General features: G+C 38.4%; 1 protein-coding gene and 1 long non-coding RNA gene across 5 annotated transcripts; one reads left to right on the top strand and one right to left on the bottom strand.

The window, feature by feature from the left end:
- Window positions 1-269: 269 nt before the first annotated feature.
- Window positions 270-21,132, bottom strand: LOC131772107 (uncharacterized). Of its 4 annotated transcripts, none has more exons than XR_010717495.1 (16): window positions 21,015-21,132; window positions 17,070-17,130; window positions 16,654-16,734; window positions 16,274-16,554; window positions 15,616-15,715; window positions 13,512-13,976; window positions 11,918-12,375; window positions 11,006-11,714; window positions 10,364-10,475; window positions 9,163-9,412; window positions 7,889-8,677; window positions 6,204-7,437; window positions 5,008-5,264; window positions 3,896-4,157; window positions 1,889-3,134; window positions 270-282 (listed from the first exon to the last, which is right to left on the bottom strand). XR_010717495.1 is itself a non-coding variant. In XM_066166928.1 (15 exons), exons 2-15 carry the CDS (start codon window positions 17,128-17,130, stop codon window positions 3,130-3,132), a joined length of 5,064 nt encoding a protein of 1,687 aa, XP_066023025.1. In that variant the 5' UTR covers window positions 21,015-21,132; the 3' UTR covers window positions 1,508-3,129. The 4 variants fall into 4 exon arrangements, 2 of the variants coding, with proteins under 2 accessions (XP_066023025.1, XP_066023026.1); XR_010717494.1 differs by lacking the exon at window positions 270-282 and adding an exon at window positions 1,324-1,384; XM_066166928.1 differs by lacking the exon at window positions 270-282 and having other exon boundaries at window positions 1,508-3,134.
- A 1,458-nt stretch (window positions 21,133-22,590) lies between these two features.
- On the top strand, window positions 22,591-23,681 carry LOC136280955 (uncharacterized). The gene is made up of 3 exons (XR_010717496.1): window positions 22,591-22,703; window positions 22,836-22,879; window positions 23,124-23,681. It is a non-coding gene; the product is annotated as an uncharacterized lncRNA (long non-coding RNA).
- Window positions 23,682-24,489: the final 808 nt, after the last annotated feature.

Raw genomic sequence — 24,489 nt, 5'->3', positions numbered from 1 at the left:
TATCATCAAACGCAGAAGATCTACGTTATAAATAAACAAGTATAAATAAATGAATAATTGTTTGTTATTCTCTTAGGAAGAGAGCGTGACAAAAAGAACGCAAAGGTAATAAAAGAATGTAACTCACTGACGAAGGAAAAATTTATGAGGGAAAACTATGATTGAAGGTATGCAAAATGGGTTAAAAGCAAGATGAAAACTACGTGCACGCTGAGTTACTTGTTATTGACTGAGTGACCAGCCACACCGTGCTTCGAGCCGCAGTTGTCCTAAGACGTACAACTGAAAAAAAGTAAAACAAAAAGTAGGTAAGCTTCATTTGAACGGTTGTGGAGAAGATGTTCATTCGTCTTGTCTCGAGCGTTGGATAAAAGTAAAAAATTAACAGTCCCCAGAAGGAATCGAATGTGAAACCTTTTGATTTCGCGCTCCGATGCCTTACCACTGGGCCACAGAGACCCCACGATGAGTTGTACCATTATAAGGACCTTGGTTGACACGCGTCTAGCATAAAGCAAAGATAAACAATGTCGAAAGCTTCATATGACAATAAGAATGAGACGAGACGGAAAAACATTTTTAAATCATTTTGCCTTGCTCAAAATTTATCATCTTTCTTATTTGAAATGTTATTAGAAGTTGTTAGTGAACTCCAGAAAGAGCGATATGCCGCCATAACCTATAGCAAGTTCAAGAAAACTGCAATGCCCCAGTTGCCTTGTCTAAGACGGCGAATTTTGTTACATTAACCTATGTAACATGCGTCATTTTAATTTCTGAGGTTTGTTTCACAGTGGTGGTCGAAGATTGCCACCATATATATGTCGCGATGGAACTTGCGCGTGAGAACACATCATGATCGCAATCGCTCTGACATCATGATTTATATAAGTTTTTGACAGAGACGAAAACTGCATTGCAGGAGTGTCAACCATGTTTGAAAGTTTTGTTACTGTAAATAAGCTTATGACAATCTTAAAACGTGAAAACCTTATAAAAAGTCGGTAAGTCCATTTCTTAGATAAGACGAAGAGATGTTCAAAAATCAAGTACAGCTCCAGAATTTTAGCCCCGAAAGAAATATTACCTAACACTGACGAGTATAGGTTGAATTACTGCTCAAAAGTAAAGGACACTCTCATGTAACATTTCCACAGAAGTTTATGATTCAAATAATGCTCATCAAGATGATAAACGTTTTAACACAAGCACGTTCCAAGTCGGATACTTATTACCTGGAAAGGAATTAAGGGCACCGCTTCATCAAATAGTTGAGGCAAGCTCCAAGGAACATTTGATTGATTGAAGATATAACCAAACACTCCCGTTTTAGTTTTACTTCAGTTTCAGCCAGTTTGAACTGAGTATTCCCGACAATTTCCTTCTATAGGCGTTTCATGGTCGAGCAAGGAAAATACAATGTTGGAGAAAACAGACGACAAAAGGTAAATCTTTCTATGTCTGAATCTTTTTATTTTACTGTATTTCATGGTCTATTTATCTTTTTTAAAATATAGTACTGAACACAACTGTGATACTCTTCAAATACTTGATTTTAGTGCTTGCTTTCACACGTGTATATGAAAACAAAGCTCGATTGAATTTTTATTTGATGAGGGATGAGTTAACGATCGGAAATTTTCATTCAAATCCTCTAATGCATCTAACTAGAAGCCTATGTTGGATACTTAGCAGCTTTCTACGTGGTCTCGAACTCGGTTGTCACACATCTCCGATTTCAAGAAAAGGGATTTTGCAGGGAAGATCCGATATGGGTGGCAGATCCCTGCTAAACTGATAATGTATAGCATCTAAATGGTTACCACTGAACCACAAAGCTACTGGAATCGCATTTAAAAATGCCTCTAAGAAATGTCTCTTCCCCTACCTTCGCCAAACAGCCATAATTGGTATGTTCCAATAACGTGTTTCAATCGCAAGAGAAAAAACCACTCAATCACCAGTGGAACTGAGGTATAATTGGCAAACTTCATTAACAAATTTGCAAAGGAATCGCTATGCAAGAAAACAGATTTAGTAAATAATAACAAGCCGTTAACAGTGTATTATGGCAGTAGACTTAAACATCATACTCATAATTGCATTGTCTACCATAATTCTTTCAAGGTGAGGAGTTCGAAAGCTTCCCCATGGCGCTGGGGTTATTTTCCAATGCTGATAGCAAAAGTGATCGACAACCACCATGGTACTGCGTTCCACGACTTCCGTTATTCGTACTCTACACTTGTTAAATTAAGTTCTACATTCTAGTTTAACTTAAACTCTAATTAAAAAAGGGAGCCTCACCTATAAGCCTTCATGGCTTCTTGAGACTTCCTCGCTTTTTTCCTTTTCCTATTTTATATTTCCCATGTATTATCTATGCAAATTAGCTTTGTTCGCCTTTTAATATTAAATAAAGGCAAATTTTAAGAAAAAAAATTAATAAATTCCGTGAATCACTCCAAGCACTACAATGTAGAGCAAACTGTCAAGTAAAGCTTGTAAAATTCAATACACAACGGCGGCACCAACGTACAATGGCACCGACAAGACAAGAATATCCTGGATGAGAGATGTTCCATAATTGCAGAACAGAAATACGCAATCCATGGTTTTTGGAGTAATTTTTCAATTGGCCGGCGTAAACCATAAACCAAAGTTATTACAACAGCCAATAGTAACGAAGTTTTGCATCGTTATTAGCCAATGAGGTTTCAAAGGAAATACAAGCAAACTACAAAAATTGGGGGCAAACGACCAGTCACGATTCTTTCTCGTTTGCCATCTGATTTGTTTCGTACATTGAGCGAGTTTCTAGACCAATCACAGACCGAAATAAAGAAAACCAAAGCAGTAGGGGATTACTTTTTACACTCAGTTAAGAATTGCTCTATATCAAAATTTCAATCAAACCACGAAAACTCGATAGCAATTCAGTGACTTAAGCTCATCTAAACCAAAAAACATGCGACCTCTAAAATGCTATGTTTTATCTAAACCTTTCTTTCAGCTAAAAATAAGGTTTCGTGAAAGAAGTTCTAAAATTTCGCAGTTTTTTCTGGTTGCGTTCTGTTTCTTCGTTGAGGTCTTCCTGGTTTGTAGCCAAAGCTGCCGAAACACTTTTTTTTAGCCTGTAAATGCAACAAGAAAACAAACCAAAATTAGTGAACAAAAAGTTCACATTTCCCAGAGTATGGTTCTCCGTAAAGTGATTGGAATTCGGGCGCGGATCAACAACAAACTCAGCCGACATGAAAAGCAAGGTCCTGGATATAACCCGGCCAAAATAGTGGGAAGCAAGTGTTCTCACAACAGTACCATCCCTGGTCCTCGGGTAAATTGAGCAGCTGTAATACCACTGACTTAAACTTGTATGCTTTACAACGTTCTCCTAACAAGCGACTTTTGTTCAAATACAAATAGCATATCTTAATATAACTTAACAACCAGATAAATGTATACATAACTCGCTTTACAGACATTTTCTTCAGTTACCATCTATCCAAAAAAACTGTAAAAGATCACTCCATTTAAAACTGATATAATTTGTAAAACCCATCGCAGAATATAAAAGAAGAAAACAAAATATAAAGGTATAGCTTGTAACTTATGAAACGATAGCAATGGTACATTTCAAGTCACTAAAGACACTGGTGTGTTTTTCCAGCAGGGAAGTGGAAAGCTTAGTTCATTCTCAGAGTTATCTCTGAGAAAGATCAAGTAACAAACCATCGTAGTGAATCGAGAAGAGTAAACAGTTCGAGGATAAACCTTCGACCCAGTTAGTGCTTTACATAGGAAACATAAGGTTTTCAAATTTCATCACGGATGTTAAGTGATCTTCATCATTTTCAAATTGAAAAGCGCGTGAAGTGTGCTTTCCCCTTCTTACCTTGTATGGGTTGAAGACTGACATAGTGTACCTCATGAATATGTCCCAGTACTAGTGGCTTGCTTTCTTCAACAGGATGATGTGGCCTGATGACTACATCATTATGTAGACTGCTGAAGACATGAATGCACGTTTTAAAGCAATTCGCAGCGGCACAGAGAATGAGGTGATCACCCCAAGCGCCATCTTGTTTCATATATGTCAGGTAATCAGCCCATGTTTCATGGCCATGGACAAAGTGAATCAGATCTGTTCCATCCGGCTGTAAGAAGAGACAGCAATTAAAACTTGAATTCCAAATACCTTTTGAACAGGGCCGAGCACAATTCAAAGAAAAATCCACAAAAAAAATAAACTTCTTTACAGTGGGAAGGTTAGTGAAAACATTAAAACGCGGTGGGCAAACAGCAAAAGCTAAAACAAACATCATGTGAGTGTCCCACCACAAGAGTCTAAATGGAAAGCAGCTGTTGCGTCTCAATATGATCGCTGACCCATTCGGTTACATACAGACTCGCCATGAACCTGTTGCAATTAAACATTAAGCCGTTCATAGGTACCATCACACTTCTGAGGAACGAGAATTTAACCAAACGCCACTATGCGAGTAAAATGTAAACTACCGGTAAGTCCTTAAATGGAGAAAACCAAAACATTCAGAGTAAGAAAAATATAGTTTAGAACGATAAGGTCTCCAAAACACACGATCTTCCTATTCAGAGCCGAGCTAAACTGACGGTGTTCATTGATTCTGAATTGATTCTGAAAGGAATATTTTTCTAAGCGTGTGACTTACATAACTAAGCACAACACTCCACTAGAGACTCCATTTGAACTAGATAAGAATGTGGGCAGAGACTACGCTGCCTACCGCTTAAGGCACTGAAATCCACGATAAGAGCTTTCGACACAATCCTACCTTGGGTGACTGTATTATCGAGCTCTAGGAGAACACACTGCACTGAAAAAGCGCTTCTCTGTGTTGTGAAAGGGACCAGTGTCCCAGTAAGGACGAGTAATACTTCATGTCACGGAGAGAGAAATAAGCACAGTGGCCAAAACTACTGATCAACCGTTAGTTCAATCTATTAATGAGAATTACTGCATCTCACCAGTTTTGGGTTTTCCCTGAGGTATTGAATTAAAGATTGTCTCAACTGGCCATGTTGGATTTTGATTCCTTTGACGGTTTCAAGTTGTTCTGACAAGGCATAGAACATGCAGTTTCCTGACCCTTGATTGCCAGAAATTCTAAAGCCCTTATCTGATACAATCGTGGCTAACTCCTCTGTCAAGGTAGTGTGGTTGTTGACCGAGCTTGCGCAGAGTTGCATTCGCTGAAGATTCTGAATGGTTCGCTCAAGCAGCCCTAGAAGCAAAATAATTTTAGGTGTAATTCCTTGAATCATACAATTTAGATGGAAGCGAAGATCTCAACTATCGGATAGAAAAAAATCCATCAGATTTAAGACCGAAGTTTCAGTCTCCCGTGATTATTTTTAAACTTGCTGGAAACTCATCCTGTATCGCCATTGCAAGCTGCTTGAAATTTGTATGTGATCCACTCGGCCCCGATCTCACTGCTGTTAAAGTAATATGTGCCCAAGTCAGGGCTGAGAGGGACACTTATTAAATTGAGTACTCTGATTTAATTTTTATAGAGGGCGCTACCCTCAAATGAACGAGATATTTCCTTATTAGGAGGATCATGTATGGGAAAATATTTCATGAGGACTTAAATTGATCTAAAATCTTCACTGATAGGAACAGGCTCTTCTTTCAGGTTAAACTACCACTTTCTTCGAGATTCGAGAACGAGAAACAGTATTGGAATAAAAAGTCGCGGTTAATATCCTAGACTTGCCAGTTAACGTTCTACATAGCTACTTTTTTTTCTTTTTTCATAACAAAATAATTATGTTGCAACGAAAGCAATAATTGCTTGTGAATAACCGGAGCAGATGACTTTTAACCTGAGATTTTTGCACAATATGACATATGCCCCGCTAAAACATTAACATTTTGGAATACACTCGTATCAAGAACGATAATTAAACTTAGGATGAATAAAAGTGGTTTTGGACATTTCTTTTTCTTTTTCCTATCTCTCTCTTATCAGCACGTACAGATCGTTTCCTTTTTGGCGAACATTGGTGATATACACAAACTTATAAAATTGTCTTTCATACTATGTTTTAGAAACCTCTTTTCGAGGTACAAAATTTATTCACATCAAGGACAGAATAAATTTGGGATACCACAAGAAAAGACAAGTCTAAGGAAAGAAACATAAAAATCATCAACATACCTGCGCCATGAACTTTGACCCACATCTTATCAACAAGAAGGTCACACTGTTTCTCCCAGCTGAACTGCCCTTCATATGATGTCCTCAGTCGTTCAATCTCTTTAAGACGCTGTGATCTCTCCTTCTTACGGACAACAGCAATTGCCTCAGCCCACACCTTGGGGTCCTCAGAATCGACCACAAATGATTTGCCGGCTGGCACAGTGCGCAGTGCGTCTCCGAAACCCGAGTTTCCACTTACAAGAATGGGAAGACCAGCTGACAAGGCTTCCAACGCAGTTAAGCCGAACCCCTCCGTCCGGGATGGCATGATACAGAGATTAACTTCACAAAAACAATCTTTCAATTTCTGCTTACTTTGCAAAAACATTCTCACTGTCAGCTGACGTTTGGAAATACCATTCTGCAGCAAAGTTTCCGTAACTGCCTCCTGTTTTCCATCAGGTGCACCCACAAAGATCAGATGGTAGGAGTTGTCTTTCAGTTCAGCTACTGCTTTAGCAGCGATATCATACCCTTTCAGACCGAAGTCCTCAGGGTCACCACGACCAAAGGTCAACACCCTAAACTTTTCAGAGTCAACTGAGGCATGATTTAGAGTTGCAAACTCCTTGAATGTGCCAGGAGTGAGCGACATGATATCTTGCTGCTTCTCACATGATTGAAGATAGGCAGAGTAGGCCTCAGTCAACTTTGGTCCTACTGCTACAACTAGATTTGCCAATTTACACAAATCTACTTCGGCTGTAGTCTTCTCTTCTCCTTTGGCAATGGCTCTCGGATAGTTTTTGAACATTCCGAGCTCTTCAGGCGCAGTATGCACTACTTGTACCCACTGGCAATTATAGTACTCCCTAATGATTTGGGCTTGCTTACCTAACTTTGCTCCATGACCCAGGACCACGTCAATTATCAGGTTTTTCGGAGGGAAGCTCAACCAGTCAAGAGGGTCGTAGCCTGGACGTCTCTCTGCTTCTTTGATGACAATCTTGTGACTTTCTGCATCTCTCTTTTCTTCTTCAGAACAAGCAAATTGTGGGACTAAGAGAGTGACTTCTATCTCACTACGTTTGGCCATAAGGATGGCAAGGTGTCTGTTGGTGGTGGACAAACCCCCCCTTGACGAATTCCACTCACTGGCCAGTAGAGTAACTTTCAAAGTTTTGTCGCACTTTGCTGGGTGACCACGCACTGATGCAACTTGTGAGGTTCTTATTTCTGACGGAGCCAAGCCCTTTTGGATAATGACATAAAAACATTATTATAAAGGAAAAGCATATCATTTTCCAAGTAAGGTATATAAAACAGTTTTCACAAAAAAACTTTCTTCTGTTAGAGAAAAATATTCTTTTTTCCCATCAAGAAATTATAAACCAGACGGAAGGAAACGAACTGGTTGAACGCGTTCATATGTGTCTTGAATCAACCAAAAAGGTAATTACGCAATTGCAAAACATACAATCTCATACAGTATATCCATTGCTGAATTGCTTTAGGAGCTTGATGAAGCAAGATCCTTCTATGACACCATTAGATCTCAATCTGTTCCAAGATTTTCTAAACTGGGTATTCCGATTCATACGACTGCCATCGCACAATGTGATATCATTGCAGCTATCATAAGCTCTTCTTAATTGGTTTCCGTTACTACCTACGAACGAAGACATACAAAGAATGCTTTATACCTGGTTCAACAACCATTTCTCTTGTCCAGGAACTGTAAGTACTTCATTAGACATGCTTTCCATACAGATCAAATCCTGTCCTTGCCTTAATTCAAGCAGGTGTAAGCAGTCTTCTTCTCCACAGGACACTTGGTTGTGGTTTACGCACTTGCGACCGCTCTGCTGACAGTAGGGGCATTCAACACAAAATTCATGCTGCATCCTGCTCAGGTATGGGAACTCCTGCGACATCTTTTCTAAAGTGCTCTCCATAAATAATAGCACACTTCTAGCAACTTCTACCAAAGTTGAACTAGAAACTGCAACTACGTTCTTCTTAATTCTTTGTCTCAAGAGGATTTTTATGAACTTCTTTTTGCAAATCATAATCATGTCATGTATGACGCGTTCTTCAAGAATGAACCATGCACCATTCTGGTAGAGTTTTGGAGGCTGTGACGATCCATTTGCACCACACCAAGCAACCGATTTTGAAACAAGGCGAGTAAAAAAACCATGCGGAACAAAGCCTTCTTGGAAATGAAGATACAAAGGACAAGGATCCGTAGATGATGGTTCCATTTTACAAAGCTCTTCAGGTGAGGACCTCAGTTGACATGGCACAAAGTAATAAACGTCAGCCGGGGATGGTGAGTATTTGGCAATCAAACAAAACTGCTCCATCATGTCCAAGATGTCTTCCTTGATAACGCCTTGCTGAATAAGAGGGGAAAAAACGTGATCCACAAGCTCCATCTTAAGGACACCACTTGTCTCGAGTTCCAGCCAGTACTTGGAATGCACAGGATCCTGAAACCACAAATTCCCTATTTGAAATAAGTTCAATCTACCAATTTTTCTTTAAAAATGACCCATTTAATTTGCAGCGAACCAAAAACATCTCTCCTTTCCTCATTACTAAGGGTACAATGAGTGGTAAAATGTAGTTGGCAAGCCTCCCGAAATGAGTCAACATAATAAGAAAAATCTTGTTATTCATCTCTAATTAGTTTATCTAATTTCCCCCTTACCTCCCCACCCCCAAACAATGTCGTAATAAATTAGTGACCATTTTGTCAATATAAGGCAATATTAAATTGAGGGAGAGTGGGAGACACATGAAAGCTATGGAGAAAACTCAAAATGTTGTAAGGGGTGTAAACAACGTGAAAAAACAAACGGACAAACAGTCAATTAAATTAACATTTTTTCGTCAAGCGCAAGTTGGGGGAAGGTAACAAATCCTGCCTACGATCTGTAATCATCTCGATGCATAGAAGATTATCTTTTCCTACCGCTTTTTTGAATGCTGGAATGGTTATAAGCTTCTTGAATAGACTGATCAACCACTGTGCCTTCAGAATGACTGTACTGCGGTGTTTCACAATCAAACCTAAGTCGTGATAGAAATTCAACATGGTGTGAAACTGTTCATCGTCTTCTATAAAACATACATCCTTGGCATAGGTTTGAAGATGGACAGTATTTGAGTGGTATACATTCTCAGCTACCAAAGCTTCAATGACCTTTTCGAAGTTAAACCATCTAGAATTATAAAAAATTTATAATTAGTCTAACTTACAGAAAGGTATACATCAGATAGCAAATTGCATGTAGCAAAGTTTGGAAATTTCTAAATGTAACTTTAGAATATGGCTTAATAGCCGGTTGAGCATCTTTTGAGGATATATTACATCCACAAGTAATGGTAGCATGTTGTTAAGCACTGAAAAATTCGTCGTCTTGAAAGCGCTTTACGCCTGTTTCCCTACTCTTCGAGTTTGCTACATGTTCGCTTCTAACATGTCCAATTCGCTGCCTCTGTTAATTCACAGTTTTAATTTCTCTTTTAACCATAAACCACAAGCAATATCTGTAATTTATACTCCCAACTGCGTGATTGCCGTTTATAGGAGTCAGTTAAACTGATCATATGCAAATTTCCTTCTGATGTGCTTTAAACCGCAACTTTGATTTTTTGGATTGTTGCGAGGTTACGCTTCACAAGTAAACCTGATTGTAGGGTGGAACGAATCGGCAAAGTCAACAAAATTGTAAGCGTCTTTCATAGAAATGTTCCACAGTGAAAACATGTCATCAATAAATCTCTTCCAGACCAAAGGTTGGAGGGACTAGCCATTAACAGTCGCTTTTCTAGGTTTGCCATAAAATGGCAGAGAAAGCAACTGCTGTCTTAGTTCCCATGGCGATGCCATGTGTTTGTATGAAGAAACTTTCGCTGAACTTGAGAGAATTTTCTTCAAGTATGAGCCGCAAAAGTTTCCGTAAATCATCTGGGGGAATTGGTAAATTATGCTCATAACGTGAGCATAATTTACTGTGGTAGAATGAAGTAAGTAGCGAATTCGGCATGTAAGTAACGAAAATTTAGCGAACTTGAACGTAGCGAACTCGACAAGTAACGAAACCAGCTATGAAAGCCACTCGTACGTTTCACATCGCTTTGTGCTTATATCATTACACATCATACTTTACCTCACTGGTATCTTCTCTCCCATATAAGGTTCCTGTCGAAGTACTTCCAGGATTCTCGCTCGAAGAGCATGAATTCCATCGGCATCAGTGCCATCATTGTCTCCTTCTCGACCTTTCAATTATAAATTATGTAAAACAATTAGCGCTGTTGAGAGAAGCCAGGGAGGAACAGAGATTTCTCCTCGTCGATACGAGCTTGATGGCAACTAAGACCATGATCCCCTATTTCGTATTCGGAAAGGTCTATTTCTGCTGCAGCACTCTAAGTCACTTCTTCGCAATGTATTATAAATTTCACACTTATTTGGTCTGTTAAAACATTCGTTATGGTATTTACATATACAATCCAGGTTAACACAAGAAAAAAGGGAAAAAAAGAGAAAATACATACAAAAAAATTTCAGGAATAACAGGAGCACCAACAAGGTGGCAACATCAAAAGTAGATAAGTACCAAGATAGGGACAAAAGGATGCTAAAAATTAGACGTGGAAAAGCAACCGGTAAAAAATCTCCAGTGAATCCAATCAACTTTATCTAACGATGATTTTGTCTGTCCGCGATAGAAATAAAATTAAACCCAACCTCATTAACCGATAAACACGTCATTAATCATCATGTTGAACCCAAACACATAATTTACCTGTTTGACGATTTCTTTGAACTTTAAAGAAATTCCAGAATTTCCGTGCGAATGATTGGTCTCCTTGAGTGTTATCAATGTAGAAGAATGGTCGGATCACATGTTTTCCATATTCCTTACTGGAAATCTCACGAAGTATCTTGGATGAAACATCCTTCTTATCTTCATATGGCTTGTCAGCATGGGTGCCGACGATGAACACTGGAGGTCGGAGATAGGGGAGCTCGTTAGGCGTTTCAACCATTTCTTCTCCAGTTGATCTCACATTATGAACTGTCACGAGCCACGACAGCAAATTCTCTAGATTTGTCTCATTGTTGGGGTTCTCCAAAGGTACTTCATGAGTTCCCTGTCTGACACATGGCTGAGCTCGGGCATTCAGTGGCTTGCTAAGGTTGTGAACTACGATGTACACAGCTCTTGACGAAAGAAATACTGGGTGAGCAGCATAGTACAAATGTTGACCCGCAAAATCCCACACATCTGCGGTTATCGAGGATCCTTTCTCGATGTATGTACTATCAACATCCACACCTTCAACGATCATGTTCTTTAGAAGTTCATCAGCCTGTTTTTCAACGGCATTAGAAAGTACGGTGGCGTTGATGGCCATTTTGGACTTTGTGCTTAGATTATCTCCTTCATGAACTTCGCTTAATGGCTTGGATCTATCTGAAAACTTAGTGGCCGAATCCTCGTACACGGAAACCTAACATTTTAAAATAAGATGAAATATCAATACTGTGGATACCAAACCGCGTTACAAATTGATGGCTGATGCATCTTTAGTTACACAGTGGATATCAATCTATCTCGTTATGTCAAAACAATGAAATGAGCATTAAATGTGTGAATTCGTTTGAGATCATTAAAAAAAATTCAGGTTTCAGGGTAAAAACATAGTAAACGGACCTCATCGGCGACAACATGTTTTGTGTGCAATTCCTCTCCTGACTCCACTCTGCCTTCTTCCTTAGGCAGTGCCCCTACTGATTTCATTTCCGAGTCTCCCTTCTTATCGCGAACAATGATGTGATACCTTTCTCTCGCTAACAATTCCGCTATACTTGTTGTATATTCCAAACATTCAGACAAACTTGACTTGTTCGCACAACTTGGAGTCCAGTTCATAATTTGCTCCACTTCAATTTCGAAATTTGATGGCTCTATTTCGATCCCGTCCGTGCTCTGTTCCTGGTAGTCAAATGGCTGACCTAAGAGAGTCTTCTTTAAACTTGTTTTACCGGCACGATCCTGGCCAACCAATATTATGCGACCACGATAAACATTCACAAATCCATCTCTGAGGGCCTCTTCATAAACTAGTCTTGCGGAATGTCTTTGCGCCAAAATATCGGGAGGAGCTACAGCTGCAAGTGAGGGAAAAGGAAAATTTAATATTGCACTAATTGCCTATTGTAGAACAGTAAAGTGAGAAACAAAGAACATTTCTACGATACATCACGACCTTGTGGAGGGTGATACATGTAATACAAGGAGCATATTACTAAAATTAACTTCCATGAAAGTCATATCAACTTCTGGAAGATTAAATGTTTCCGGTAGAAGAGAAAATGATCTTTTTCAAAAGTTCAGGTAAATCTGTCACATAAGACTTCCTCAACATTTTCTTGTCGTAAAATAGTGACGGGGTTTTTCATCTTTCCTGCACAGTGAGCCTTCAAGCCGGGTTCTTTTGTACCATTTTTAATTTTAAATGCTTGGAAAAAGGTTTGTAAGGTACACGAACACTGCACTCAACAACAAAACCAGCCTGCTTCCGACGGTTACGCTTTTTTCAAGTGCACACCCCGAGACTCTATAGCCAGAACGATTGGTTGGCAAATTTGAATTAAACATTCCCACAAAGGGATTATCAGACGAAGCTTGCAACGATTCATACTAGCATCAATCCTCATAATAAATAAAATAGTAAGTGAAGGTTGCATTTGTAAGTGTACAATCGACTCTCGTCCTACGAACACCTCGCTATTACGGACACCCTACCATTGCAGACAAGAGGCATCCCCCAGAGAAACGAACAAAGAATTGACTGAAATATACTCCCGCTATTACAGAGTCTCGCTATTATGGAAATGCAGACACTTTTTTCGGTTCGTGAGGCAATGTTAGAAACTTTATTTTTGCGTAGTTACATATTATCTCATAGTTTTCGAGACAAAACAATATTTTTCTCTCGTACCCCGCTATTACGGACTCTCAAACTTACGGACACGAAATCTGCCCCCCCCCCCCTCTCCCCCGAGGGGGTGTCCGCAATAACGGGAGTCGACTGTATACGTATATTTCAAATTGGATCTCTACGCGAAGATGGATAGCCAGGCTTCACCTACTTGAAGCTCTAATCTTTATAAAGAAATTACTTCAGAAACTCTCATTTGAGATAAAAATCACCACAGTGCTAGAAACACACAATACTTACTCCGAGATAACATTGTGCTCAAGTGTGCAAAAGATATATTGCCATATACTCATGTAACACTACCTGCAATGTCTACGGAGATCGATCTTGTCGTCGTATCCACATGCTTAATAAGACTTCTTATCTCTACTAGAGTGAGCGGATTTCCTTCAACCAATAGTTTTCTAAGGTCAGGCAGTTTTCTAACCACATCAAGTACCTTCAGTTGGTTATTTCTCAAGTCCAGCTCTTGAAGTCGTTTCAAGCATCCAATACTTTCAGGCAGAGAGGACAGTCTGTTGTTATTCACATATAAGCACGTCAGGTTGATCAATTGTAGAAAAATATCAGGTAGCTTTTCAAGACGGTTGTGGCTCAAATTCAGCGATAGGATATTTGTAAGTGAAAAGTTCTCTCGTCTACGCAGAAACTCCCCTATGCCATAAATCCACGGATACCAGTCCAAATTTCTCCTACTCAGATCCAAAGTTTTCTCTCCGAGAGCCAACGTTTCGCTGATAACGGATAAGGGCACAGTTAAACGTTTCGCTACAAAATAGAATGATCACAAAAAACTAAGAACCAACTGACAATTCCCTGACAATTCCCTGTCAGCTTTGCCCCTCTGCATTCTGAATAATGCCTACACCTATAACACAAAAAGTATTTCCTAACGAACCATCCCCGGAAACCTTAATTAACAGGAAAGAAGTGCAGGAGTTTCACATTAAGAGAACTAAACACAGCTTAGGAAAATTGATATAACTGGTATAGGTAACAGGAGCAACCTAGTTTTGACACTAGGAACAAAACCTTGCACTCCATTTTTCTTCTAGCAAACATAAAAACAATTATGCTATTGATAATTTTTTGTCTTTTTTCAACGGGGAGAAATTACTGCTAGTTATCCAAGCTCATGTTTCATAGAAGCAGCCACTGCCACAACAGACATACAATTGTAACAAACATATTCTCACAATTACCCTTTCAATTCAACTTTAGTCAGAAACCTATACTCAACTTTTTTTTTTTTATCTTAAGACGAACACTTGACTGCAAAAATAATGTGATTTCTGTCAAGGCCTATCCACTGAAAGTGTTCTCATCTCCATTAACGAGTGCTAATTGGAAAGAAGTGTTCCACAATGGTCATTCTGCAGGAATGGCGTTAATAGACTTTCTGAAGCTTTCTGCAATGCTTTACATTCAATGTAATGGCGCAAGCTCCAAGCTATCAGTAAGTCTGGCTTCATAAAAGAGTGGAGTATGTGATAATTTACAAAGTATTCTCTATTAAATTATATTATGATAAGTGGTTGCATATTTTCTTCCGTCTGTGTCGGCCTTTAGCCGACGCATATTAAGGAATCCCCTTTCAACCCAGGTTTTTTACAAAACCAGTTGGAGAGTATTGCAATGCGTGCAAAGCGTATCATTTGACAAAGACACCCTGTGAGAAAACACATCCACTTAAAAAAGCAGTATAATTGATAAGGCAGGTTGTTGGGAGATGGGGCGGTGAAATGGTTTGAACCCTAAACCACAGATAGAGAGGTTTTGGTTCAAAACCCCAAGCTGCATCATGCTGAAATAATCATGATTAGCTCTAGCACCTCATATACCAATGGACTCAAGTGCAGACTTTACCGTCAGTTTGTCAGACACATCAAAAAATAGGGTAATTTAGTATTATCAACTGAGTTGATAGCGTAAATTGGCCACCGTCAAGAGTTTAAAAGCTCACATTTCCAGCGTTAGCCCTTCGTCAGAGCGACTGGAGATTTTTCTAGAGTTTTGAGGCTTTCCGAACTGCCTAGATATAGGGAAGGGCCGCAAACTGCCATATGCTGCTCAGAATGGTTAGAGAGATTAAAGTGTCCAGCGACTGGTTAAGATGCGTCTTTGTTATTTCTTTCTACTTTGCGAAGGTGTTCTCCGAATCAGTCACTTAGTCGTCTTCCAATGTTTTACCAATGTGCAACTTTTCGCAAAAAGCTATACATTGGTGAAACATCTTTCAAATCGACAGTGTTAATCACTACGTCTGCTTTGAAACTCTTTAAGTTGGCCAATTTACGTTATCATCTCAGTTGATAATACTTAATTGCCCTGTTATACGATCCCACCGACACAGCACCACAGTTTCTTTTGAAACCTGCCCCTTTAGATCAATAAATAGTCTACCTACCTACTTTGGAGAAAAGGTCTTCCACATTTTCGCCTGTTAGTGCTGACACTTCCATAAAAATCTCGACAATATTGTTTACATCTGCATAAAGCTGAGCTTCCTGAAAGAACAAAATATAAAGTCGAAATCTCCCACCACAAAATAACAGTGTGTGTGAGTTGTATTCCTGGAATAATTCCGAGTTAATTTTGGGAATATAAGGAAAAGGAATACAGTACACCATTGATTACCAAAAAAATGGGTCTAATCATTTTTTTTTTAAGTTAAATTTTTACAATAAAGCCTGGTAAGAGAAGTCTTGAGAAGCACAGTTGTGATTAGTAGTGACTGTCCCTTTGACAACCTGAGCGTCAGTCATCATCAGAGTCCAAGGAGGAGTTTTGGTAAAATGATGTAATTCTGTCCCCTGAAAACTAATTCGTTACTTTTGCTGCGATGTCATTGACTGAGACAATCGGGTAACATGATTCCTTCATCATTCAACTGTATGTGAATAAACTCTTTGTTTTCTGTCTTAAGAACAAAAAAGGTAAACAAGAATAGTTCATTCTAATAGGTCGCTTTGTTACGTCAATGTTGTGGAAAGGTTACTTGCGAGGTGCCAACGTCAGATTGTTGACATATGCCTGGTGAGCATGGTGTTGTTGACATTACTTACCTTAAAAGACACCTCCCTTCTACTTTTAAGATCTGCTTTATTCCCCACAAGAGCTAAAAAGGCACCTGGCCTGGCCTCTTGAGTGAACGCATAAACCAACTTCATTGCGTCCTCAAATGAATGTCTCTCTGTTATGTCATACACAACAATAGAAACATCTATTGGGTGATAATTAGGATAAAAAGCGAAGGGCCCTCTCAAAGCAGCAGGATTCTCTATGTTAAGGTTCACCATCACGTCTCGATCCAGACTTACTCTTTTACGATACCAATAGATGCGCACTGAAAAGAACAAATGAACAAAGATTAAAACTTAGATCACTGAACTTTCAAAAAAATCATATGATTTGCTTTCATGCTCATTGTTAAACGTTTTCTTACCTGCCTCAGAATGGATGAAGTGACAATGATTCCCATTAACATATGTGTGCATCAAGTGCAGTTTACCCACTTTGCACCCTCCTGTTTTAAAACAGAGGTGAAAAACAAAAATTTATGGAACCTGAACACAAATTACAATGATCCATGTATTGTCGACATTTTTTTTTAATATGATGTAGAGTGTAATGGTCAGCAATAAAATTACATACTTGAACTTGAAAAGCTTTCAACTTTTGAAAGAAGACATCAATCAATCAGTAATAGTTATTTTCTGTGACACAACCATGAAAGTATCTTGTAACTTTAACAATCAAAATAATCAAAATATTACATGCATATAGGAAACAAAAAAAAATTAAAAAATGAAGTTATACTGATAAATTGACCAGTAATTAGATTAATTTGTTTGCACTCACCATAAACTCTCAAATAAAATGTCAGTTCTGGAATTATTAAATCAGTGAAGTTAGATTCCATCTGTAAACATCAAGAATGATACAAAGCCTTCATAATACAACAAGTGACTTTGTGACTCTAAATGTTGTTCAATGAAAACTTAAGGAATCCCCCTCTTTCTTCTTCTTGGGCAAGTAAACATTTACTAGTTCACTAATCAAGTTGCTTAAGCAGGGTGCTTTAATTATTATAATCATATGAAGACAAAAAAACCATCAAAACATTTGCCATAAAATAACAATATAAAGGAAAGATCTCCACTGTAACTTAATACATCTTTAGTTAAATAGACACAGGTAAGTAAAATCATTACTTCCAGTGGCAATTAAATAGTTTAAATAATTTGGGTTTTTTTCCTCAAAATTCTTTTTTAACAAAAGAATTATAGAAAAGAAGTCAGAACAAATGGATCTATAACAATCAAATATATGTTCCAAACCATCTTGACCCGGAATTTGAAATTACAAACTACTAACAAAATAAATTCCATTAACTAGGTTCCACAAAACGTTACTTGTATAAAAGCCTCACCCATAGCCTCCCTCAAAGAAAGTTTAAGGTGGTGCCTCCCTCCCCTTTATTATTTTCCAGCAAACAAATAAAGTTCTTTTCCTATACTTGATTGAGTGCATTATTTTTCATAATACTTCTATATAAACAAGTGGTTTGAATAAAACAGTAGAAAGGAATGTTGGATGACAGCAAGTAAAATGGTTTATTTTCTATGATCTAGAGGTCACTACAGGAGGAATTAAGTTCTGTTGTCTCACCCTCCTGGGAAATTAATCCTTCCCTCTGCACCAATGAAAAATTAATTTCCACTGAAAAAGCCTTTTTTATAAGAATTCTCAACATAAAGTAACAAAGAAAGCAGAATTATAAGAGCCAAACTTAGCATATATATATGATCAACATATCAGGCACATAATGGGTCAATAACAGAAAACCAGTTTTAATATAAAATTTTGCAAAATTTAGTCTCCAGTAACATTCACAATGGCTGTAAAGATAATTCTCTGTGTTAAGCTATCATCACTTAACACACTAGTTAAAGTAAAAACTTTGACTGATAATGGATTGTATCATGCAGAGGATTCAGTTTATTTAAGGTATTTCTGAGCCATTTAGTGACTAATGGTGATGTCCAAAGTGACAATTTACCAACAGTCAGATTATGTGGGTAGTTATTAGTAACAAAGCATGATGATCAATCAGAAGGCAGTTAGTTCAGCCAGCCAGTTTGCTCAACTGGTTGCTTTCAAGTGACTATGCTCTGTTTATTTGCAATTATTTAATCAAGGATCTTTTCATCTATTTGTTTAGTTCCATTACCTAATATCTTTCATTTACTTATCACCTAAAAGTGCTTTTGTAGCTCCGAAAAAAATTAATCATCTATTCTCCAAAAGTTCTTTAGTAACCCTCGGTGACACCACAATGCACTACCTTTCCTGAGCCCTAATTACTTGGGGAGTGGTATGGAGAAGAACCCCTGGCTCTATGGAGCCATTCACATGAGTCCAGCCAACTGTGCTGGCTCATCTTTTGAGATCTAATCTTATCATTCTCTCCTTAACTAAAATACAATGTCAAAAGTCATTCCTCATCCATGCCACTAAGTCTAGTTGCCAACCATGCAATCTAAAGATTGAGTTAAGGGATAAAAGTTTGTAAAGAAACTCTGGTGCTGCCTAAGTAGAAGAGTATAACTGAGTAATTTAATATTATAAACTGAGTTGATAACACAAATTGGTCACCATAGAGAGTTTCAAAGCTGATGTTTTGAGCATTACTGGTAGCCCTTTGTCAAAGTGAATGAAGGAATTTTGGGTTCACTGTGTTTTATGCAGAAAATGGAGCAACACTGTCAGTGGGAATATGGTGACGAGGAAACAAGAATAAATTGGTTGAACAAAAAGCACTTGTTGGTGCCATGAGGATTAAGAGCGCTGATTTGAATAGATTTTTGTTCTAGAGTTTTGCAACTTTAAAAATTGAGTTGCCAACCATACAATCTAAAGATCATGTATACTGTAGTTGCCAGCAGTGCAACTTTAAGATCTAGTTGCCATGCATTGTAATCTAAAGATGTATTTGCAACCATGCAATCTAAAGGTCTAGTTGTCAACCATGGAATTTGATATCTAGTTAAGATCAGGATTATGTAATTAGGTGAGAAAAGATGTCGACACAGCAACAAAGTGGACCTACAAGGGAACAATGTCTAAAAGTTGGACTAATAATGAGGGTTGAAATGCACCTATGACAGCATGTCAAAACACACAAATAACAACAAAACTAGGTGCTATAGATAGCAACTTAAACTTTCAACCTCACTGCCTAACAAAGACTAACAGTAAAGCAGTTGAAATGTCATAATCAATACACAATTATTAGCCAGACTCCTACATTACGAGACAAATGATTTAATGTTCATTTATGGATTCGTAATCATAGGAGATATTTGAAAACTTGTTAACTTATAAAATTTAAGATTTATTAGCGGAATTTTATTTACCAAATAAAAAATAAACCTTAAGATATAATAGCATTCTTTCTTACAGAGGAAAACAGATATTTCCGTATAGCCCCGTACTATCCTGAAACATAGCCGTATTCCCGAAGGCAACTTATTGTTTATGCCACTGTTTTCTTTATCCAAGAGCTGTATGCATAATAAAGTCGCCCTATGGAGCTGTGCAAAATTATGAGTTGACTGTTATGACTTGGTTCCTTTGCCGATTGAACTACAAACCTATTAATCGAACCATATCATAGCATTCCCTACAGAAGAGAAAACTTCACTCAATAAATCCCAAATTTCTGTAAATGAATTGCCCGAGATGAAATTATCACTCGCTTTCTCTCCTGATATCACAGAACATAAAAGCAATTCAACATCAAATAGCTAAATACCCTGAAAACTTTCAATTGTACTTCAACTACAATTTATTGTCGTACTTGGAGCATATTTCAAAGTGAAATCAAGATGCTTAGTAGACGAACTCTTCCCTGATATATAATTATGTATGACATTGATTACATCTTCAGTTAACTTTATAGCTCTTCCTTACACAAGGCTGTGCTCTAGGAAAATTTTCAGGGCGCCCTTCGGGCGCCTAACCATGACAAGTAGGTCGCCCAGGTCGCCAAATATGGTGCTGATAAACATCTTCCATGCCACGGACGAAGCTAATTAAATAAACACAAATTTGCATAGAGGATGGTTTCGTTTTATTAATCAAGCGCTCCACTATTGAAACTGTTGAAACACAAAAATTAAATATAAGCATCAACCACTTCAATAGAAAAATTAGATCTTCAACACATGCTTGTGCAAAAATCGTGCAGTTTCTCACGGGCAAGGAAAAAATAATTTTTTACATAACACACGCGACAACTTCTTCTTGTTGTCCTGCCGAATATTTTTTAGTTCTGCAAATGTCATCAAATTAGCAAGTAAAATTATAAAATGTTAGTTACAATCAGCTGCTCGCTTTATCGCGTCGTTCAATGGACAAGAAACCTGGGCCATGTACTATATTAATAAACTGGAAGAGAAACCACCGAAGCGAAACAAGACCCATGACCTAACTTAATATTTAACCTAAATGTACAGATCACACAGGCTATTGATTGCACTGCGCTTTCAGCGCTTTTGCTTTTCGGGCTAACGGGAGCCGGGGAGCACGATGGAGTTTCTTTTTGTTTCGTTCCGTTCCGTTTCTATACGTTTGCTGGTTTCGTTTCGGATTTTCACACAAGCCGAAATCTATGCGCCCGGACGGGCAACCGCTTTTCTTTTTCAGTCGCCCGAGACCAAATGTTAGTCGCCTAAGGCGACCGGGCGCCGCTAGCGCACAGCCTTGTTACATTACGCTCATTAAACATGAAACACCTCTTACCTCAGCAGGAGAAACTACAGACTACACAGGAGCGAGAGATAATAAAAAAACAGCCATAACCTTCGCCTAAACAGCAGATAACACTCAAAGTTGAGTCAAAATTCACTTCCGCCTTTCTTCGGCCCAAAGTGCATTGTTATCATTCTCAAAAGTACGTCATGTGCGACCGTACCGCTGACAAGTAGCCAAAATCACCCTGGGCTCGAGATTGTCCAATCCCGTTGAACCCATGCGTAATGTGCGTTCTTTTGACTTCAGAGTAGTCACGCTTAGTGAAAGCAAAGGAAAAATCTGAAGGACAATTGCACACTATTCCAAGACAAATTGACTGGAAGATCCAAAAGGACGAATAATCCAATATTTAGGACCACAATCATGAATACAGTCGCAAGATTCATCACACTGTTTCAGTGCGCCTCGCTTACGATAATTAATTTTGAACCTGTATGAGTGGACCTTAGACCCCTTAATCTGAAGGCTTTCCAGTGCTGAATAGACAAATAAAACTTTATCACGGTTCAAGGACTGGTTTGATTTTCCTTTGTTTTTTTCTTTAAAACTGTTTTCCTAGCCCCTTACTCTTTTTAATTTTTTTTTAATATAAAAAATAATAAATAACATATATGCTAACGTATAAAGAGTGGTATATTGCTAGCACCAATCAGATCGTTTAGGGTATGTATCTCGCGCCAATCAGATCGCCGCATTAGGGTATGTATCTCGCATCAATCAGAGCGTCGTTTTTGTTTTTTGGTTTAAGAAGTGTTCAAATTTCAACGAAGTAATGAGGGATTTGGAGAGAGCGGTTCGTAAAATGAAATTATCTTTTAGAATGAGAAATGTTGGCTTTTCTGTGTTTTTAACGTGTATTTTATCGCGCTTTATGCGAGGTGCGATACTACTGGACAGATGAAAGATATCAGATTACCTATGGTAAACGTGTTACTCATGCTGTGAAAATGTTGGATAGTTGTTCGAGAGAAAATGGAGTCCTGTGCATTGTAGCACGATCATGGTTATTGTAACGAAGGCTATATTGGTTGATTTGCGTGACGTTCAATACCCTTTTGTTTTGTTTTGTTTTGTTTTGTGTGACATACCCTCGAATTGTCGGCATTATGTTTCATTCGGCCACGAGACACGCGTTAGTCGCATAGCCAGATCCAAGGATTGTCGAAATACTAGAATAATAGAAAGGGGAAAGAGGTATGTCATCTTATTAATTTTTGTATTTATGAAACGAAACGTGTATAATCAAGGGTAGTTTTGTTTCGCTTAAGATACTTGTGTTGTTTTGATTTATCGATATACACGCCCCAGGTGTTCGAGTTTAGGACATTTCGATTAGCGTTTATTGTATGGTAATGGCCTATTTTAATTTATTGTATTTCGGTTTTTACGAGCTTTAACGTGTTAATAAACCAGTTGAGACTGATAGACGCTTGGAGGTTCCGTTAATATAAGACATTCCCCCGACGCGGCGTTGTTCAAGTTTGATTTGATTTATGTCAGCGTCCGCCCCTTTACAGTCATTAAGGACTTTAAGTAACGACAACGGGGACGGCGTCGGGGACCGCAGGCTCTCAGGGAAAATCCAAATAATTATCTGCGCATGACTGGGGAGAAAAAGTTTGACATTCTGAGTTCGGCCCCGAAGTGAAATGAGTCACTTTGACGTTGGCTAAAAACGTGAGTATTCTTTTTCGCCTTCTCTGCTATCTAAACGTTAAATATTCCCGTGAGACAATTAAAATAACTTTCATCGCTTTTTTCTTACATGAAGTGAGAATATTCTTTAATTTGATGATTTGTTTTAAACAGAAACGTCGAGACGCTGATCGAGACCGACACCATTTGACGAACATGTGAGTAAGAAATGTAATGTAAATAAGCTTGGCTCAAACTGATACCAATACCGAAAATTCGCCGCTGAGAATCACTCAAAAGTCAAACAGTTTGACAAAGAAGATATTCTTAACAGATTTAAAAGGACAGACAGCACTACAACTTATGTAGCCGTTTTGGTCTTTTTTATCTGCCAGCACAACTGATTTTGAAGAATTTTGTCGCGCCAGTCGAGAAACATCTATCGAGAATATTTTCTTTCAGTTTATTTTGTAGGATGCTATCATTCCACTGCAAAATTCTGTGACTGTGTGCCTGGTAGATGGAGTCGAGCATGTAGTTGTTTATCATGCATAACACTGGAACAGGCTTCCCGAAGCGAGCTATCATGTCTGAATATCGACAAGGATAACTATGTCTCTTTAGAAAAATACAAAGAGCCTCCAATCAGCTACAGATACTTCTTATATAGCACTCCACTACCTCAGGAATCCCCAATACTTCAGCCAGAAATGGTAAGTCGTTCTTGTAGAAGCGACACTCTGAAAGGCACTCGTCGTCTTCCAAATCATCGAAGTCAAAACCAGGATAAGAATTGTACAGAAGATCTACATTATCGGAGCTGTTTAAATCATACAGGAGTAGATGTTCCTCACCGTTTATCACACCATCATCGTGGCTAATCAAAAGTTGATTTCGAACTTCTTTCAAAGACATCATTAGCGGCGTTTTGTGATGGCTGCTTAACTGTTTAGAAATTCCCACCACGACGGTGTTCTCTCCCCAGTGTTATGCAGGTTTTGGAGTCCCCGTCGCCGTCCCTGATCTTGTTGCTTACGAGATTGAGTGGAAAATTTTTGAATCAAATATTGCTTGAGGTGTTGATGCACCAAACGTTTTGATTTGAGCAGTTCTTTCATGGCGAGTAGTGTTGCAAGATTCATGATTTGTTGAGTGTGCCGATTATATTTTTCTGGATTGGTTTGCTTAGTGCTATCTCCAGATGAATATCTGATTAAAAAATTAACTATGGACGATTTTGTGTATGTTTTCGATGCCTGAAGAAAGTGATCTTGTGGAGTCATTTGTGTTTGGCCGAGGACGAATTCGGATACCATCGTTAGCATGTTGGAATGAATGATTTACGGAGGTAAGTTAATATGATGTGATTTACTAACGTCGAAAATATATCAAGTCGAAGGAACGGTTTTGGTCACGGTCCCCATTTTTTTCCACAAAATAAACAAATACCACTTAAAAAGATGATAATACAGACCACGTGCAAAGCTGTCGAATATTGCGCGTGTTGAATATTCAATAGTGACATCTCGTTTACATCTACATCGACTTTTATTACGTTTGTAAAATCTGTACAGACATCACATCAACCAGCTCGCACGCAAAGTGAGAAGACTATATGAAGGCTTGAAATTATATTAAGGTCGATTCTGATAAAGAAACCGGCCAGGAATCGTGAGAGCTGATTGCGGATGTAAGTTGTAAGATAACATGTTATCACATACCAGACGAAAAAACTCTTTTGTCAGAGCTAAGTACCAGGCAGGATTCAGTGTGGATTGGTAAGAATTGTACTTCGTCCCAAAAATCTCTTTGAAGACGCTAAACGTAA

This window comes from Pocillopora verrucosa, chromosome 5, assembly GCF_036669915.1.
Source record: "Pocillopora verrucosa isolate sample1 chromosome 5, ASM3666991v2, whole genome shotgun sequence".
In the NCBI taxonomy this organism is placed as follows: domain Eukaryota; kingdom Metazoa; phylum Cnidaria; class Anthozoa; order Scleractinia; family Pocilloporidae; genus Pocillopora; species Pocillopora verrucosa.
Note: the sequence above shows the minus strand (reverse complement) of the source record. Positions and strands in the feature narration are given on the sequence as shown.

Coding starts and splice junctions, on each gene's coding strand:
- LOC131772107 (XM_066166928.1), bottom strand. CDS start 17,130: ATGGAATCTAACTTCACTGATTTAATAATTCCAGAACTGACATTTTAT. Junction 16,555..16,653: donor CTTCATCCATTCTGAGGCAG/GTAAGAAAACGT, acceptor TGTTCTTTTCAG/TGCGCATCTATTGGTATCGT. Junction 13,977..15,615: donor AGACCTTTTCTCCAAAGTAG/GTAGGTAGACTA, acceptor TCTATTTTGTAG/CGAAACGTTTAACTGTGCCC.